Source organism: Tasmannia lanceolata, unplaced genomic scaffold (genome assembly GCF_043159265.1).
Source record: "Tasmannia lanceolata isolate RefF3 unplaced genomic scaffold, GAP_Taslan_0.1 ptg000003l, whole genome shotgun sequence".
Taxonomy (NCBI): Eukaryota; Viridiplantae; Streptophyta; class Magnoliopsida; order Canellales; family Winteraceae; genus Tasmannia; species Tasmannia lanceolata.
The window spans coordinates 1,879,500-1,897,361 of NW_027518680.1; the positions used below are offsets into that span (position 1 = coordinate 1,879,500).

A 17,862-nucleotide genomic window follows, 5' to 3' on the forward strand; every position below is an offset into this window, starting at 1 on the left:
GACGCTTCGGATCGCACCCGCTCACGCACTATCCATTTGAGCCCCTAGGCCTGCTGGGCCAACCGTTGGGCCCGAACTCAGGTCCAACCCGACCAAACCATTCGGTCTACCCACTTGACCGATCCAAGTCGATCTTGATCCAACGGTCCAGATCAAATCAGAAAAAATGAAAGGCTCCAATCGCTCCAATAAAGCACCACTATGCACCCTATAGCCCATTGCAGGACCGGAAAGCAAAAGGCTCGAAGTAAGGAGAAAACGTTTTTCATGTTGGCGGAAGTCAACATAAAGCAGTAAGCCTCATTGAAAGCAACCAAGCCTCATTGAAAGCAACCGAGAGTATATAAAAAAAAACATAGGATTATCATAGGTTTAGAAGGTTTAATGTAAGTTTGACTAACTAGTGAAGAAGATTATGCGGCTAATTAGACTCACATTAGTGTGTGATTTCTGCAAAACATTTTTCATAAGTTTCACACACGTTTCACACACGTTTCACATGCGCTTTCCTTGCATTTCCTAGATGTTACTCACGCATTTCGCACGTTTTCATATAAGTATTCCATGTTTTCCACGCGTTTCCCATACATTTCCCATGCATTCCGAAAAAGTATCCCAATTTTTTTCCACATTCCGGCATTTACGGAGACGCATGTTTCCCACCCGCCTAAGGTGTTTCTGGGTACTATTCTTTTCCCTAACCTAGAGGGAGTATGATGTTCTTCCCTATCCTTTCTGGAGTGGTATTCACTACTCCTAGTTACAGCTGGCCGCTTTGCCTTGGTTTACGTTGCGCACACAAATAGGCATTAAGATAGCACGTTCATACGTGTGTATATCTAGGAATTATAGCACCCAGAAGAGAGAATAACACCTTAGGTTAAAGACAGTGGATGCCATGTTTTGAACTGGTTATAACCAGGTTTTGGGTTTAGCAAGAGAAACACAACTGATGTCTTTTACAGAGACGTGTGTGGCATATACAATAACACAAATAGACTTAAATAAGAGCATAAAGATTTTACGCTTATTTATGAGAGCTGAAGTCCGGTACCTTGAGGCATGAATCCCAGCATAAAGAGCCTTGGAAATCATGTAAATCCTGCAAGAAACAGACAAGCTACAATTACTTCATCGAAATTTAAAGTTCACCAAAAAACCACAAATTGAGCCCTGACAACACATCCAGATGATACTCTATTTTCATCTAGCACTGTCAAGTAGTTCACTACAGCATTGAAATTATAATACATGAACATAAAAAATATCAATACAATTTTTTTTTCATAGAAATTGAGTAGCATTAATACCATTTTCATCATTAGAGGATGGTTTTGTGAGGTATTTTCAACACTGTAGTTGACACGCGTCTCAACGTGTGGCATAGACTTTCCTTGAGGGTTGCCCTCAAAGGGGTTCACTTTACACCCTATAGGCAGTATGTGTAAGAAGCATATACCTCTCAACAGGACTAAGGTTGACTTGGCAATATCCTTTTCAAACTTCTATCACTTGGACTATTTAATGTTGTGTTGAGGGGTTAGAGCTTGGTGCATTACTATTTTAGACCTATGATTTGGATACAAAATTCATGAATGGGCACACATTGCAAGAAAGTGTACCACCCCATATTCCACAATGTGTCCATTCCTTCGTGTTTAGTTGTTCATCGTTACAGCTAGTTGTGTAAGGTTTTTATATTTTTATTTTCAGAATACAGGCCATTTTTGTAATTTCTTGAAAATAATGAAGCATTTTATGGGATAATGAGTCAACTTGACTCATTAATCCTATCCTTATAAGAAAACATTATTCCCTCTTATTTTGAATTTTCACTTTCTTTTCGAGGTATCAGAGCTCAATCCTTGTTTTTCCTTCATTCTCTCTAAAATCTATCTACAGAGCTCAGAAATACTCATCAACTTCCAGAACATTGGACCATCAAAAAACCCTTTGTTGGTGTCAGATAGCCATACAATCGACTTCAATAACTGTACTATTACTGAAGTGAACCATTAGCATGCATGTGAGGGCGGGTTTTAAAACATTTACAACTTTAGGAAGCTTGTGGTGGAACTCAAGTACCACCCTCTCCTTCCAGAGGGTGGGTTTTTTCCCCCTTAAAGATAGCTTTTATAAAAGACGAAAGAGTAGTACAAGGGATGCAGAGGTTGCCCATCATGCACGGCAGGTTTAGCAGGAAGAGCAGCTGGATCATTGGCGCTTCAAGGAATACTAAAGAACGAGTGCAGAATTTCCCAACAAAGATCCCGGATCTAGTCAATATGATGAGTCAGCCTCCACGGACCACAGATCATTCCATTTGCCCACGAAATTGTGTTTGCCGAACCTCCTCAATGAACACTGGAGAATCAAATTATCATCAAAAAGTTTTTAGCCACGTAAGAAGAGCCAAGATTGAATAGGCGCTTGAAAGAAATAGATAAAGCTTTGCTTGGGAAATGGTTGTGGTGCTTTGGAGAAGAAGGGAACCACCTGTGGGCAAAGGTCATAACTAGAAAATATGGGGCGGGGCCCAGCCAATGGTCTTCGGTGATTATTATAGGCCAAGTGTGCTTACGGTATGGAGGGTAATCCTAAGGTAGAACAATAAATTTGGAGGGCATCAGGTTTAGAGTGTACAAGGGGGATAGAATCCAATTCTTGCATGAGGTTTGGTGCTAGGATTCCCCTCTAAAAGTGACTTTTCCATCCTTATATGTAGCATCCTCATAGAAGGATGCCTTTGTGAAGGCTTGTTTTGTATGGGAGGGGGAGAAAATATCATGGAAGTTACTATTCATAAGGTATTTCTTCGAAAGGGAGATGGATCAGATTGCCATGCTTTTAGATACAATTCAGTCATGTTATATTAAGAGATTAGGGGAAGATAAAAGGGTTTGGGCATCCCCCCGCACCAAAACACCCACCCACACCCCACCACCACCACCAAAAGGGTCCGCACCTTTGGTTGGTCAGCGTTCCTTAATAAAATCCTCACTGGGGACAAGCTGCGGAATCATCATATGTCAATAATTGATCATTGTGCGATATGCATAGAGGCGGGGAAATTAGTAGATCACATGCTTCTCCATTGTAGATTGGCAAGGGAGGTGTGGGGCACAATATTCAGTAGATTCGGCATAGAATGGGTATTTCCAGATAACATGGTAGATGTGTTGAGAAGCCGGTTTTATGTCCCGTGGAGGAAAAGAAGGAAAATTCTTTGGAAAGTATTACTCCTGGGCCCTGGCCACTATATGGGTTCTTTAGGAAGAAAGGAATGCCAGGGTGTTCCAAGGTTTTGGTAAAGAGATCTCATTATATCTACACTAAGGTGATAGCCCTTACCTTGCATGGGTCAAAATCCTTCATGATTATTGATTTGTTTTGGCCCATTACCTTGGTAAGGATGGAAAGGTATTTGCTTCAGTACAGAGCAGGTGTAGGTACCTAATAGCAGATGGGTCCCGCCAAAGCCAGGTAAATTAAAGTTGAACTTCAAAGAATCAAGCTTGGATAATCATGGGGCGGCCGAAGTAGGAGGTCTCTTGAGAGACAATCAGGGGCTGACATTGATGGCATTCGCGGGCCCTTTGGGATCGACGGACTCCAATGAAGCAGATAATAGAGCAGTTTTGCAAGGGCTGAGGGTTATTGATACTAGCCTCTTGGATTCCCTAATAGTAGAGGGAGATTCTCTGAATGTCGTCTCTTGGATTCCCTAAGATGCCCCCCCTCCCAAAAAAAAAAGGAACTCATTGAGGAGCCGATAGCATCGAAGGCCCACAACCTAGATCTTTCTCAACCTCGGAGAGGAAAGAGCTTTCCAACAAGAAAACAATGTTAATAAATCTCCTAATTTCCTTACTTTTAAGTTACGATAAAAATAAATTACCCACACTACCCTCCCCCAACCTCTCATAGCAAGATGAAATCAAACACTCTTTGTTCCTTACCGTCCTATAAAGGACCAAGTAAGCTTTGGATAGAAGGCAACCAACAATCCACGAATCCTTCCAATACCCAATCTCCTTACCATGGCCGACTCTAAACCTAACCCCAGATAAAAGAACCCACCAAATTCCACAAGCATGACCTCTTAGACAACTTCCTTACCCCCAACCACCCCATCCCTCCCCATATTCCCCACAACTTTCCTCCGTAGAGCATGTCTCTCCTCCCCAAACCCCCATAACCATTTCCTAAGATGGGCTATATTACTAAATTAAGGTTCCCTAGCATTGTGTAAAATCTTGTGATGAGGTTAGATGGGTTCTCATGAGTTTGTACCAATGTTAACTGGAACGCAATTTGTTTCGGTACGCTTTATGAGAATGGGTATGAGGTACGACTGTAGCACAATACGTGGTACGATGAAGGTAATCTTAGTTGGTTTACTATTTGGGGTCGTGAGTCGATTTGAAGCGCTAATTTGGGTCGCTACTCTCTCTCTCTCTCTCTCTCTCTCTCTCTCTACTCTCTCTGTCCATTTTTTAACTCCACAAATCGAAGGGTTAAGAAGATCCTATGAAGCTGAATTTTTGTGGACATCCTATTTATGATGAGGCCTATCAAATGAATGCTTTAGATCACCCAAATATGTGGGACCCATGTGTTTTTGGGTGGCGGACTAGAGAATGATCTCTAGTCGGCCGGACTAGAGACACTTTCCTCATATATATATATATATATATATAGAGGAAACTGTTGGTGAGCTTAAGCGCACCAAACCTATGGTGCGCTTAAGCTCCCCAATCACATGTGGTGATCCAAACCATTCATTTGCAAGGTCTTATGATAGATAGGGGGTGTACCAAAAATCAGCTCCATAGGATCATCCTAACCCCTCCATTTGTGGAGGACAAAAAATGGGCAGATTTGTGTCTGTCCATTTTTGTCCTCCACAAATGGAGGGGTTAGGATGATCCTATGGAGCTGATTTTTGGTACACCCCCTATCTATGTAAGGGACTTTAAAATGAATGCTTTGGATCATCCTAACAAAGTGGGCCCCCATGTGATTGGGAACAAAGTGGGCCCCCATGTGATTGGGCGCTTAAGCTCACCATAAGTTTGGTGAGCTTAAGCGCACCAACAGTTTCCTCATATATATATATATATATATATATATATATATATATATATATATATATATATGAGAAAAGTGTAGCTACACATATGTGTAGCTAAGGGAAACTGTTGGTAGGGGTGGACATGGTTCGGTTCGGTTCGGTTTTGGGGTATACCCAGAACCGAACCATATATAATCGGTTCCCTGAAATTGGAACCGAACCAGAACCATATATGTTTGGAACCGAACCGAACCAGAACCATATATAATCGGTTCGGTTCGGTTCGGTTCTGGGTTTACCCGACCTTCACCAAATCAACGGAATTTATTCACAACAGTTTCCTCCTTTGTTTGAATGTTTGGTTATTTTTTTCTTGAGATAGAATAACTTTATGTTTCCAGCCTATCATTGTTGGGAAAAGCAGAGCACAAAAGTCTCTAATGAGATGATGAATATGACTTTGTGGGGGCGTTATACAAAGTTAATATTAAAAAGAAAAGCATGCAGTCACTTTCCCTTCCCACATCTTCTTTCCTGCCATTAAAATATTATGGCTTGTTTGCCAAACATTTTATAAAATCGAGTGAGTGGAATCAGTCCATTCACTTTATTTTTTGGGAAGTGCTGATTAATCTAAGGGTTTTAAGGTGGGTCGGTTCTCGGTTCGGTTCTCGGTTCCGGGATCTCAAATTCAGAACCGAACCGAATTTCCATCGGTTCCAGGTTTTTAGAACCGGAACCGAACCATATAACTATGGAACCGAACCGAACCGAACCATATGTGCCGGTTCGGTTCGGTTCCTCGGTTCGAACCTGAACCATGTCCACCCCTAACTGTTGGTGAGCTTAAGTGCACCAAACCTATGGTGCGCTTAAGCTCCCCAATCACATGTGGTGATCCAAACCATTCATTTGCAAGGTCTTATGATAGATAGGGGGTGTACCAAAAATCAGCTCCATAGGATCATCCTAACCCCTCCATTTGTGGAGGACAAAAAATGGGCAGATTTGTGTCTGTCCATTTATGTCCTCCACAAATGGAGGGGTTAGGATGATCCTATGGAGCTGATTTTTGGTACACCCCCTATCTATGTAAGGGACTTTAAAATGAATGCTTTGGATCATCCTAACAAAGTGGGCCCCCATGTGATTGGGAACAAAGTGGGCCCCCATGTGATTGGGCGCTTAAGCTCACCATAAGTATGGTGAGCTTAAGCGCACCAACAGTTTCCTCATATATATATATATATATATATATATATATATATATATATATATATATATATGAGAAAAGTGTAGCTACACATATGTGTAGCTAAGGGAAACTGTTGGTGAGCTTAAGTGCACCAAACCTATGGTGCACTTAAGCTCCCCAATCACATGTGGTGATCCAAACCATTCATTTGCAAGGTCTTATGATAGATAGGGGGTGTACCAAAAATCAGCTCCATAGGATCATCCTAACCCCTCCATTTGTGGAGGACAAAAAATGGGCAGATTTGTGTTTGTCCATTTATGTCCTCCACAAATGGAGGGGTTAGGATGATCCTATGGAGCTGATTTTTGGTACACCCCCTATCTATGTAAGGGACTTTAAAATGAATGCTTTGGATCATCCTAACAAAGTGGGCCCCCATGTGATTGGGCGCTTAAGCTCACCATAAGTTTGGTGAGCTTAAGCGCACCAACAGTTTCCTCATATATATATATATATATATATATATGAGAAAAGTGTAGCTACACATATGTGTAGCTAAGGGAAACTGTTGGTGAGCTTAAGTGCACCAAACCTATGGTGCACTTAAGCTCCCCAATCACATGTGGTGATCCAAACCATTCATTTGCAAGGTCTTATGATAGATAGGGGGTGTACCAAAAATCAGCTCCATAGGATCATCCTAACCCCTCCATTTGTGGAGGACAAAAAATGGGCAGATTTGTGTCTGTCCATTTATGTCCTCCACAAATGGAGGGGTTAGGATGATCCTATGGAGCTGATTTTTGGTACACCCCCTATCTATGTAAGGGACTTTAAAATGAATGCTTTGGATCATCCTAACAAAGTGGGGCCCCATGTGATTGGTGAGCTTAAGCGCACCAACAGTTTCCATATATATATATATATATATATATATATGCATGTGTGATTTGGACTCAAAATCCAAAATGAAGAGAGAATGAGCAAAAACCTAATAAATCATTACACCCATCAAAATCAATCAAATCTGTTATTAGCATAAAAAATTAGAACACCGAATAAATAAAATAAACTAAAGGAAACATAATCAACATATAAAAATGGCATCCAACACTATTTAAAGTAAAAACAAAAAATAGGAACCCCACAAAACAACGACAACATAAAATAAACCAAATTCCCTCAGATCAAAAGCACTAGAACCATAGCATCAAATCAAAATCCAAAACAAACCCTAATCAAATATAAACCTTCAAAATTCAGCATTAAAAATAAAAACGCACCTCAGATACGCAATCACGAAGACGATCGGCCCTCGCAAGATTGGCTCTCGTTAAAATTCCTCGAAGGGTATTTGGCAGTCACCATTCCAACCTCGAAGACGAGATCCTCACCGTTGGATCGGATTCCAGTAATAGACCACCACTTGAAAAAAGCCCAAACCCTAATTCCATCAAGCTCTGCAAGTCGGCCTTCTAGAAGCTTCCCTGTAACCCTAGGCGAATACGTAGCGAGGTAATTATCGGGAGGGAGAGTAATTTGGCAGTGGTCATCGAGATTTACAGAGAAATCACCAGAGGTTTGGTTGAGAGTGTAATCTAACACGTTTGAAGGGAGTAAACCGATTGGAAAACGGTTCTTCTTCAGCTCGTTGTATGCTGAATTAGGGTTAGGGTTTTGTGAGGAAACTGAAAGAGAAGAAGAAGATTGCAGGACGAGAAGGATAAGGGAGATGAGTAGAAAAGTGGGTTTCGCCATTTTCCTTTCTTTCTGGAAAAATCTATGAACCCTGAAGAATGATGTAGTAGTTTTCTTCTTTATTTTCTAGTGTTTGGATTAGGGTTTGACTTTTGGAAAGGATTTTGGATTGAGATAAGGCCACGTTTCTTCATAATGACAGCTGGACACGTTATGTGTGATCTTCAGGACCACTCTCCAAAGCATGTCTTGGGTCGGGCTCAACCCGAACGGGACTGGTTCAACCCGGTTTTGGCTCCGGTTGGGCCGTCGTTACCTCGGGTTGGGTTGGGAAAAGCCAACCAGATTTAATTTTGGGAACCCAACCCGAATCCAACCTCCATCCTCTCATTTTATCCTGATTTTCTTAGGATTATGTTTTTTTTCTTGTATTTTTCAGTTTGGCCATAGGTGAACCTGAACCCAACTTGAATCAACCCGACCATAGAGATTTAGATGTGGGTTCGGCTCGGGTTGGGTCGGGTTAGGGTTTAAGGAATGCTATCTTGGGTTGGGCTAGAGTTGGCCTCAACCGATTCAACCCGACCCGAGTTGCACCCTTACTTCGTATTAGATAATTTCCCAAAGTCCTAGCTCACTTTGGTTGTTTCCGGAAAATGAAAATGGCAGATAAAAATGACTTTATTTACCAAGTAAAAATAAGGCAAATTTGTTTTCCCTTTTCTCTGGATATGGGAGGAAACTAAAAAGGCTATTATATCTAGAAAAATCCTTGCATACAGAATTGAAGAGTGCCATTGGTTGACAAAAGGTAGAATGAAGGGTGCAATGCAACCAAATCCCCATGGAAGAAAAAGTAACATCATTTTACTTTCCTTTCCTAGAGAAACACTATTTCGATTGCAACCAAACACGCCAAGGGTAAGGCAACTAAACGGAGCCATAATTATCTCATCACCAGTGTATCAATTGGACTACTCTTTAACACGATTAAACATTAATAAGAAACTCCTTCAAGCATTTCTTTAGTACCAAATCCTTACCCTTGGTAGTGTTGATGAATGATTTAGGGTTAGAGGTTCTGTAGTCTGTACAAAGAATATTTAGGTGTTTCTTGACAGCATTTGATCAAGATTAGATGGTGATAAGAATTGCGAGGCCATCAATCTCACCACTTGCTAAAAGATTCTGTACAAAGAATGTGTAGTTTTGTAACCAACAAAGATACATTGGGACCCACATAAGCAGGTGATCTAAACCATTCATTTGTTAGAAATGTCTCATTAGGGTGGCCCAATAGTCCCTCTTAGTTTATTAGGATTAGTGGTTTTCTAAACATGGTTTTGAAGGCAATTAACATTAATCTCTCTTATGGTCTAAACTTAGTATGAGATGTAGTGCACTGGGAGACCTAACCCTAATCCATAAGTTATAAATATGGCCCTATTTGCTTTGGGTTTTGAGAAAGGACTGTGATTCCAAAACTGATTATTGGGCTCAAAATTAAACGTAAATCTAGTTCAATAGAATGCTTTGGGTTCTCCTCTATGAAAAACCCTCAGAGATTATTAAATTCTCAGTGTGCCTATCCAAATACGATTAATGTTATCCTTTAAGGGCATGTTTGGCAACCACAAAATAAAATTCAAGGAATATTTGTTTAGCCAAAGTGACAGAGGTGTAGAGAGGGCAGGTAAGAGAGAGATTTGAGAGAGCTGTAAGTGAAGAGAGCATGTGATTGGGTTAGAAAACAGAGAAATAAAATTCCCTATTTAAACTAGTTATTTTATTTTCCCTGTTTTCAACTCCATCCCGTGCTCTCCTCACTCATCACCCCCTCAAATCTCACTCTCTCCTGCCTCTCTCACAATAGATAACCATAGGAACCGGTGCCAAACATATATCTCAAGATATAAATGACCATTTCTAATAGGGTTCCTTCAATATGTACATTTCTTATCCCACTAATATGTAGAGAAAGGGAAGCTAGAATTCCTAGCTTAACCACCAAATAAGAGTGCCAAATGATTATGTCACCTGTTAGATACAAAACATGGAAGTAGACCATCAATCCAAGCTCCCCAAGAGAGAACAAAAAATATGGTGTTGAAGCTACTTTGAGATTTGATTATTTATGCCACCCCATTACCTTCCCCAAAAAACGTGAGAGCTTGCAAAGCTTAAAGATGGAACTTTGTGTGTGGTCTCATGCTTCTCAATCAACTAGGAGAGGCCCAAAGCTCTGCAGTCTTGACCTTGGAGACACTCTCCAACACTTCAAAAGGAAGAATATCTCCTATAACAATCACCTTCTTGCTCTCCAAGTCTACTTCAAAGGAGGTCACACCTGAACACACACAAAACATTGAGGGATTAACACATGATTTCAAGTATGAGAAAGAGATTTAGAGAAATTTAATCTAATTATCCATTTAGAAGGAACGGCATGCATGCGGGAGTCCACAGCAAATTTGGATTTGAAAAATCACCACTTTTCGTCTTGACTTAACGATGATTAAGGGCCTCTTTGGATGCCACCAAAATCGATCCTTATTTATAAATAAGATTATTTGAAGTTAGCCCTATTCAAATGGGACATTAAGGCCTCTTTGGAAGCCATTAAGCATGGCTCCTTTGGATGCCTACAAAATTTATTTACAGATAATAGTATATGCAAATGGCTTAGGGCCTGTTTGTTTTAGATTATGGCAACCGATTGTGGAGTCCCCAACCGATTACTGGACACAAATTTAGTGCAATTTTGGGTCCAATAATCGGTTGGGGACTCCACAATCGGTTGTCATAATCTAAAACAAACAGGGCCTTAGAAGTTAAATATGATTATTTGCAATAATATTTTTTTTTGAAGAAGGCAACAGAATATATATTTATATATATGAATAAGCAGAACCGAGATGGTCCTGTCGGAACAATGAGCAGAACCGAGTAATATTATTTGCAATAATATTACTTGCATACAAGATTATATGCAAAGAACTTTGATTAGCAGTCTCCAAATAACGTCTCATTTGCATACAAGATTAAATTAAAATAATCTTACTTGCAGATACGGGCCAACTTTGGTGGTATATAAAGAAAGAGGCTTTATCCCATTTATAAAACTATATTAATATTTTACTTCAAAACCATGTGCATATAATATTATTGTATGCAAATAATTTTCAGATGTATCCAAAGAGGATCTAAGTGCATGTCTAGATCTCACATCTATTCAAATGTGAGCAAGTGGTGGTCCTCACACTTGAAAATTGTGACAAATCAGACAAATCTTTGGCTTTATTAACAAAGACTAAGGGCGTGTTTGGCAACCATGAAGAAAAATTCTCGGAACATTTGTTTACCCAAGGCGATAGAGACGTACTAGGGCTGGTGAGAGAGTGTGGTGAGTGAGGAGAGCATGAACTGGGGTATGAAAACGTAGAAGAAGAAAAAATCTCTGTTAATTCTTTTCTGGAGGAATGCTAGACTCACAGGAGCCCTTGCCAAATAACAGGGAAAGGGCGCCCTCATTGGTCAAAACTGTAGCATTCCTCTTCTTTTCTGTACGTCCAAAGGAGTGGAGCCTAGTAGGAAAATGAGTATTCCATGAAAAAAATATGAAGAATGATAGAATGAAGGGCGCCCTTGCAAAAATCACCTCCAAGGTCTCCCCTATTGGTTGATTTTTGCAAAGTGCAGCTCCCGTTTTGAAGCTGAGTGGTGTCCCCCCCCCCCCCTAATACCTAATACCTAATACTTAGTTCCGTCTATGGAGCCTAAAGCTTCAACCATGGCATGGCAGTAAGCAGTAAGTTGGCCCAGCTTTCGCCTTCTTCAGTGGCCAAGTTGAAGCGCTCATAGTCAACATGTTTTCCACCTTCTTAGGCACATTTCCACTTTTTTCTCTCTTACTTTGCAAAAATCAACCAATAGGGGAGACCTTGGAGCAGATTTTTGCAAGGGCACACTTCATTCTATCATTCCTCATATTTTTTTCATGGTTGCCAATCATGCCCTAATTTTATGAAATGTCGACATTTAGCGAATAGGTCACCATAGTAACGCAGTGCAAGTTTGTGAAGAGCTACAAAAATGCTTACCTAATCAATATTGAAAAGTGATGAAATATCCTCTCAAAGTCTCAAGTGCACATGGGTATGTTGGGCCAATTTCAAAAGGGTTCCTTTATGAGAAAGTCCACACTATCCTTCTATGCTGTGGTCACATCCATAGTTGGCAAAAGGTGATTCGGAAAGAAAAACGGGATTGGAAATTTTTTTACTTTAATAGTTCAGAAAAACTTGGGCAGATCTTTTCACCAAAATTTTCTAAAGCATTCATTAGCCGACCCCAACTCGTCCAGGACAAAGGCTTAGTTGAGTTGAGTAGTAGTTCAGAAAAAATGTTGTAAAAAAAGCTCAAATGCAAAAATACAAAATATTTAAGACTTTGCCATTTACAAAATATAGTGAGTTAACGTAAAATATTTTCCTAAAAAAACAAGATATTTTCATGTAAAAGTTTTAAATTGACAACCTACAAAACTTGTTTCTTTTTTCTTTCTTTTTTTATTATTAAAGGTAACTATGGTCACATCTTACATAATCTTAAAAATGCCCTTATAGTTCATAAGGGTCCTCACTTTTCACGTGCAAAATGACCCATTTTTGCAACATAACCATAATAACCTCCACGAGCCTTTTTTATTTTGAAACCCAAATATCTGTGTAGATTAGAGATTTCATCTCTCTCTTAGATGAGGGCATTTTTTAAATTATCAAAAAAGTAGGAGCTTATTTACGATTTTTAGGTTTAATAGGATGTTGTTACAATATAAAAAGTTCATCATGACTTCCTTATAACAACCTCTTTTTAAAACCCAAGAATCATTTGGTGATCAACCTTGAATTAGGGGTGTCATAAGGAAATATTATGAAAGGAGAATGGCCAATTTCATACCTTCCATCTTTGAGATGTGTTTCTCCACTTTTTTTGCACAAGCACTGCAGTGCATGGATACCCTTAAGACCACCATCTACACAACCCACATTAGAAATTAAAAGATTCAAAATCCCATAATGAAAACGAAGAACAGAAAAGAAATTTACAGAAAGAGGAAAATGAAAGCTAACCATCTCTATCAACTTCTGAACATGGCAAGCATTTTATTACCATTAGGGCTGAAACTGATATGATATCCCAAGGAGTTAAAACCCAAAACTAGTATGTATAGTTTGATGTTCCTTAATTTCACTAGCCTTGGGTTGTTTTTTTCTCATTTTTTTCTTAGACAGTTTCGCCAGACAGGCGCCGGCCCCAACTAGTTTGTGACAAAGGCTTTGTTGAGTTGAGTTTCATCAGACAGGCTAAACTAAAAAGAAAATTGAGGAAATTATATATATAGTAGAGTTATATCACCTTAGGCTTTAACTGAAAAGCCAGTGTCTGCTTTCCACCAACAACATCCCCAATTCTCACCATCTGACTTGCTTCACTTCCAACCAGAGCCTTTCTCTCAATATCATCTTGGGTATCTAATGAGTTCATGCAGTAACATGAGTTTGAACGAGCAGAAAGACAAAAGCAATCCAACACCCTGCAAAGACCCAGTTTCCCCATGTGGCCAGTTTCTAGAATACAAAGAGAAAAAAACTTATACAAACCCTGACCCTAACACCAGAAACTACCTGCCCATTAAACCAACCTGCTAAAAAACAGAAAGTAAGCTTAGCAAGAAATCCCACTAAGAAAATTCCCTCATCTGCGCCAAAATAATCAGGAATTTATAGGAGGAAAAGTGGACATAGCATTGGGTTAAGAGTGTCACTGTGTCAGACCCTATTTTTGTTATGACCTTTGAGGAGAAATATGAATTAAAAACAATTGTTGAAAGTTGCATAATTCAAGAAAAGAATCAAGACCCACTTTCCCATGTGTACAGCCAATGGAAGAAGCACTGACAAACTCCAAAAAGGGATTATCAAGGGTAGTTTCATAAAGGGATTATCAAGGGTAGTTTCATGTGTCAAAAACCAATTGGCATCTAACTCATGTGAGCCTAGAAAAGATAAAGGAACTTCAAAACCCAAGAAAGAACCAGCCTCCACTTGAAGTCTTGCATAACCCCATGCAGTCAAGTCAGAAGAAGAAGGGGAAAAAACATATTGAAACCACATGAAGCAATGGAGGAGCCTCTCGGGCTTGATGAAATGTGATATCTAAACTACAGCATATGGGCATTTATAGGTGGCTTTTGGATAAGCATCTTGTTTATGATATCATGTGAATGTGAATGTTTGGCTGGAATGTGCAATATTAATGTGAAACTACCAATTACTCCAAAAGCCTAAGCTGTTGGAGAAGACGTTATTTAATCTTTTATACTTTAACACTCCCCCTCACATGTGGCCCCCTCTTTCTTTGGGTTGGCCTACACGTGGCACATGTGGCCCCTCTTTTGGATTTGGCCATTGCATGTGGATTTTTCCTAACAAGGAGGTTTGAACCCAAGCATTTGCTTTGATACCATGTGAAACTGCCATTTACTCCAAAAGCTTAAGCTATTGGAGAAGGCGTTATTTAATCTTTTATACTTTAACAATTAAAGAAAGGGCTTTTTCTAACAAAGTCCAACCTTCTATATTATAACATTCTCTTAAACTTAGAAAATTATAACTAAGCCCCTCTTTTTTATATAATTCCAAAAAACCCTTACATTTAATAATTAGTAGTTACCCTCCTTTTTTCGCACTATGCCAAATTTTATTTACAAACTGACAGGTGTTATGCAAATACTGGTTATAATAGTTGTAAATCTTACATAGTTAATGGTTTCCAATGAGGCCTTAATGCCTTAATTGAAATAAGATAATAGTTAATGGTTTCCAGTCAGGCTTTAATGTCCCATTTGATATAAGATTAAATTAGGGCAGTGATAAATCGACCCCCCAAAATGATAAATCGACTCCCCATGTGTCTAACTCTCTCCTCTTTCTCTCTCTAACTCAGAGGAGAGAGAAAGACACATGGGGAGTCGATTTATCATATTTGGGAGTCGATTTATCACTCCCCTTAAATTAAAATAATATTACTAACAAATAAAGATCAATTTTGGTGACATCCAAAGAGGTCTTAAAACTATATAAGATGCTAGAAATTCCCATGCTATATGTTGTGATGGCTTACACTATATATTCAAGCATATTTTACTAGACTTGGCATCATTTTTTTTTTAAGATTTAAAGCGCCTCTGCACAGTGCCTTGGTCCCACAATTTCCAAATCCCACATTTGCTTTAAAAACACTGGATTGGCATCATAACTTTTAAATTGTAATATTCAAGTGTTTTATTATCCTCCACGCGTAGCGGAATGATCTGCACCGTTAGATCATGACTTGTTGATGACGTGAAGCTATGCCTCCCTTATTCTAACCATCATCGTGACTCTGATACACCTATGATCATTCTGATATGTACATCAATTTCCTTTGCGCGGGCAGTTAGGAGAAAGACACAACTGTGTCAAGGATCTTCGTAACAGTCAACCAATGAGAAATTATACGGTGTAAGGGCTTACAACAATAAGGTCTTTGTACGGTGGAAGTACCATCCTTGATATCTGATCCAACAGCAGCTCCTCAAAAAGTGAGCTGCTGTTGGATCAAATATTAAGGGCGGTACCCCTACCGTATTGTTGTAAGCCCTTGCACCATATAAAATCTCGTCAAACAATATACATTAATGAATATTTTCTTCTAACAAAGTAGCGTTTTTATATGGGGCTATGCGTGTTCAGCCAAAAAGTATATTGGCCCCCTCCATCGATAGGCCGTGCCCTGTAAATCTTCTCCGTAGGATGATCCTAACCTCCAATCTGTGGAGGTTTCTATACCATGCAGTTCATTTTACACTAGGATCATCCTACGAATAAGATTATTGGGGCCATTCAACAAAAAAACAGAATTTGGCAGGACCAACAAATGAATTATGTGGGCTCCACTGTACCTTGGGCTCCGCATACAGGGCTACCCTATAAACTTAAGTCATTTATCCACCCCCTTTTCTTCGAGCCACCCCCTCTAGTGTATTTATGAATACTCTATTCACAGTATAAGGGTGTGTTCCGGGGAAGAAAAGGGGCAAATAATATCATTTCCCCAAAAATAAGGGTCCTTCTGTTCAAATACCAGACAGACATAGGAGGGCTGCTTAGTATAACCCTCACACAAGCATGTCTCTTGATATCATTTTTCTTTCACTTAAAATTTTAGCCACTCCCACTCACTCCGGAAGATCTAGATGTTAAGAAAACAGATTTTTGAAGGCAATAGACTAAGATGGTGGATGGACAGTCCTCAAAAGTAAACAAACTATTCAAAGAAAATGAGACTCGAAGCACTTGAATCTTGTCGTTGCCTAGGCTTTTTTAAATACACCAACAGAGACAAAGAGTGTGAAATTATTAAAGGCATGCTCTCTATGATGTTTTTGAATTATTGAGTGCATAAATACTTATAGTCGGAGAGTTCTTTTTTATACAGGTTGGTGCATGTGATGATGGTTGTCAAGGAGGGTCATGCAATGCCTGCTGACAACAAGGGTGTCGGTGGCACTTAGGGTTTCATGAGGACAAAGTTGAGTGGTGTGGGCCTTAAAAAAGAAAGAAGGAGAGGTGCCATCTATTGGGCTCTTGGAGATTGAAGGTGACAACTTTGGTTGCTGAAGGCTGAAGTCCCAAGAGAAATCCAATCCACAAAAGTCTTCTATGGGAAAGTTATTTATGGTGTGGGAGAAGCATTAACCAATCTTCAAACAAATGAGAATTTTTTAAAGGGATTTCGGGTTAGGTTTTATCTGGAATAAGCTCTTGCCCTGAACTATTGTCATGGATAACTCATCCTCAGTTGGTTTTATCTTCTGTTGGTTGACATTGTTTCTAACTTGGAAGTATTTATGTTCTCCGTTTGTTGACCCATTCGTCCTAGTATCATAGGCGACCGAACGGCCGGCCCCCTAATTACTAGACCGACCTGCTGTAATAATTCCATAAACACCTAGGGAAGATATGGCAAACAAATAAAGTAGCCCTATGTTCGGATGTGACAGTACCATACCATAATCAAAAGGTACAACGGCCCGAGCGAGCAGACTTTACATAAATGTAGCCACTGGAGCCATTCTTTCTTGATTAGTTTATCCAACATTGTCTTATCCAAGAATTAGTTTATCCATTATTTGATTAATAAGGTCATATTTTTCTATAAAGAAATACAAATCAAATAGATCAATTTCACTATAAAACAAGCCCATGTCAGAGACTATGCTCGTAAAGAAGTTAATATTACAAGAATAGATCTATTAAAGTAAACCATTGCACTAAAAATTGTCTAGATTTTGATGAAAAAACAGTCTACTTGAAATTTTTCATGCAATGTTAGGTAGGTAGTCTTCCATTGCTTACAGTGCGTGAGAGGGACATATGTAGGTAGTAAGTTAAGAAAAGAGCTGTAACTAATGGGGACGTTTTTCAGTTTAAAACATCCCCACTAGCAACTGAGGATGATATTTATGTACCTTGATGAGTGTAGACCACGTAATATAAGGCCCCTTTCGTTTTGGAGAACTGCATTTGGCCCAATCTAGCACGGGTTTGTATGGAATTTAAAAGAAAAAGTGCTTTTAGGTGGAATTCATGAGAAGCGAAACATTCCCATCCCTGATTCCCCCATCCGTTTCCAGAATAGATGCAGTTCCAGAATGGTTACCGATGGCGATATAAAATGGTGGAGGATAAAAATTAGGCGTCCAATTTGGGTCAGGCTCAACCCAAACCTGGTAGGATCAGCCCGATTTTATTTTTATTTTTTGGCTCTATTCCTGTTTTTGAGTCGG

The 17,862-nt window shown here is 39.5% G+C and overlaps 1 protein-coding gene and 1 long non-coding RNA gene across 3 annotated transcripts; both read right to left on the reverse strand.

Annotated features, from left to right (window-relative positions):
• Positions 1–861: 861 nt before the first annotated feature.
• Positions 862–8,285, reverse strand: LOC143847232 (uncharacterized). Its single transcript, XR_013234982.1, has 2 exons — positions 7,556–8,285; positions 862–1,102 (listed from the first exon to the last, which is right to left on the reverse strand). It is a non-coding gene; the product is annotated as an uncharacterized LOC143847232 (long non-coding RNA).
• Positions 8,286–9,871: 1,586 nt separating this feature from the next.
• LOC143859796 (protein SODIUM POTASSIUM ROOT DEFECTIVE 2-like) lies at positions 9,872–14,234 on the reverse strand. 2 transcript variants are annotated; one of them, XR_013239400.1, is made up of 4 exons: positions 13,389–14,234; positions 12,930–13,005; positions 10,120–10,317; positions 9,872–10,007 (listed from the first exon to the last, which is right to left on the reverse strand). XR_013239400.1 is itself a non-coding variant. In XM_077370399.1 (3 exons), the coding sequence occupies exons 1-3, from the start codon at positions 13,587–13,589 to the stop codon at positions 10,190–10,192; spliced, it is 405 nt and encodes a 134-aa protein (XP_077226514.1). In that variant the 5' UTR covers positions 13,590–14,233; the 3' UTR covers positions 9,872–10,189. The 2 variants fall into 2 exon arrangements, 1 of the variants encoding a protein (XP_077226514.1); XM_077370399.1 differs by having other exon boundaries at positions 9,872–10,317; positions 13,389–14,233.
• Positions 14,235–17,862: the final 3,628 nt, after the last annotated feature.

Bases quoted from the DNA above. Each gene is read 5' to 3' on its own strand.
- LOC143859796 (XM_077370399.1), bottom strand. From the start codon at position 13,589: ATGGGGAAACTGGGTCTTTGCAGGGTGTTGGATTGCTTTTGTCTTTCT. The intron at 13,006-13,388 runs GTGATATAACTC...TGGGTTGTGTAG, and splicing joins CTTTTCAGTTAAAGCCTAAG to ATGGTGGTCTTAAGGGTATC. The intron at 10,318-12,929 runs GTATGAAATTGG...GTGTGTGTTCAG, and splicing joins ACACATCTCAAAGATGGAAG to GTGTGACCTCCTTTGAAGTA.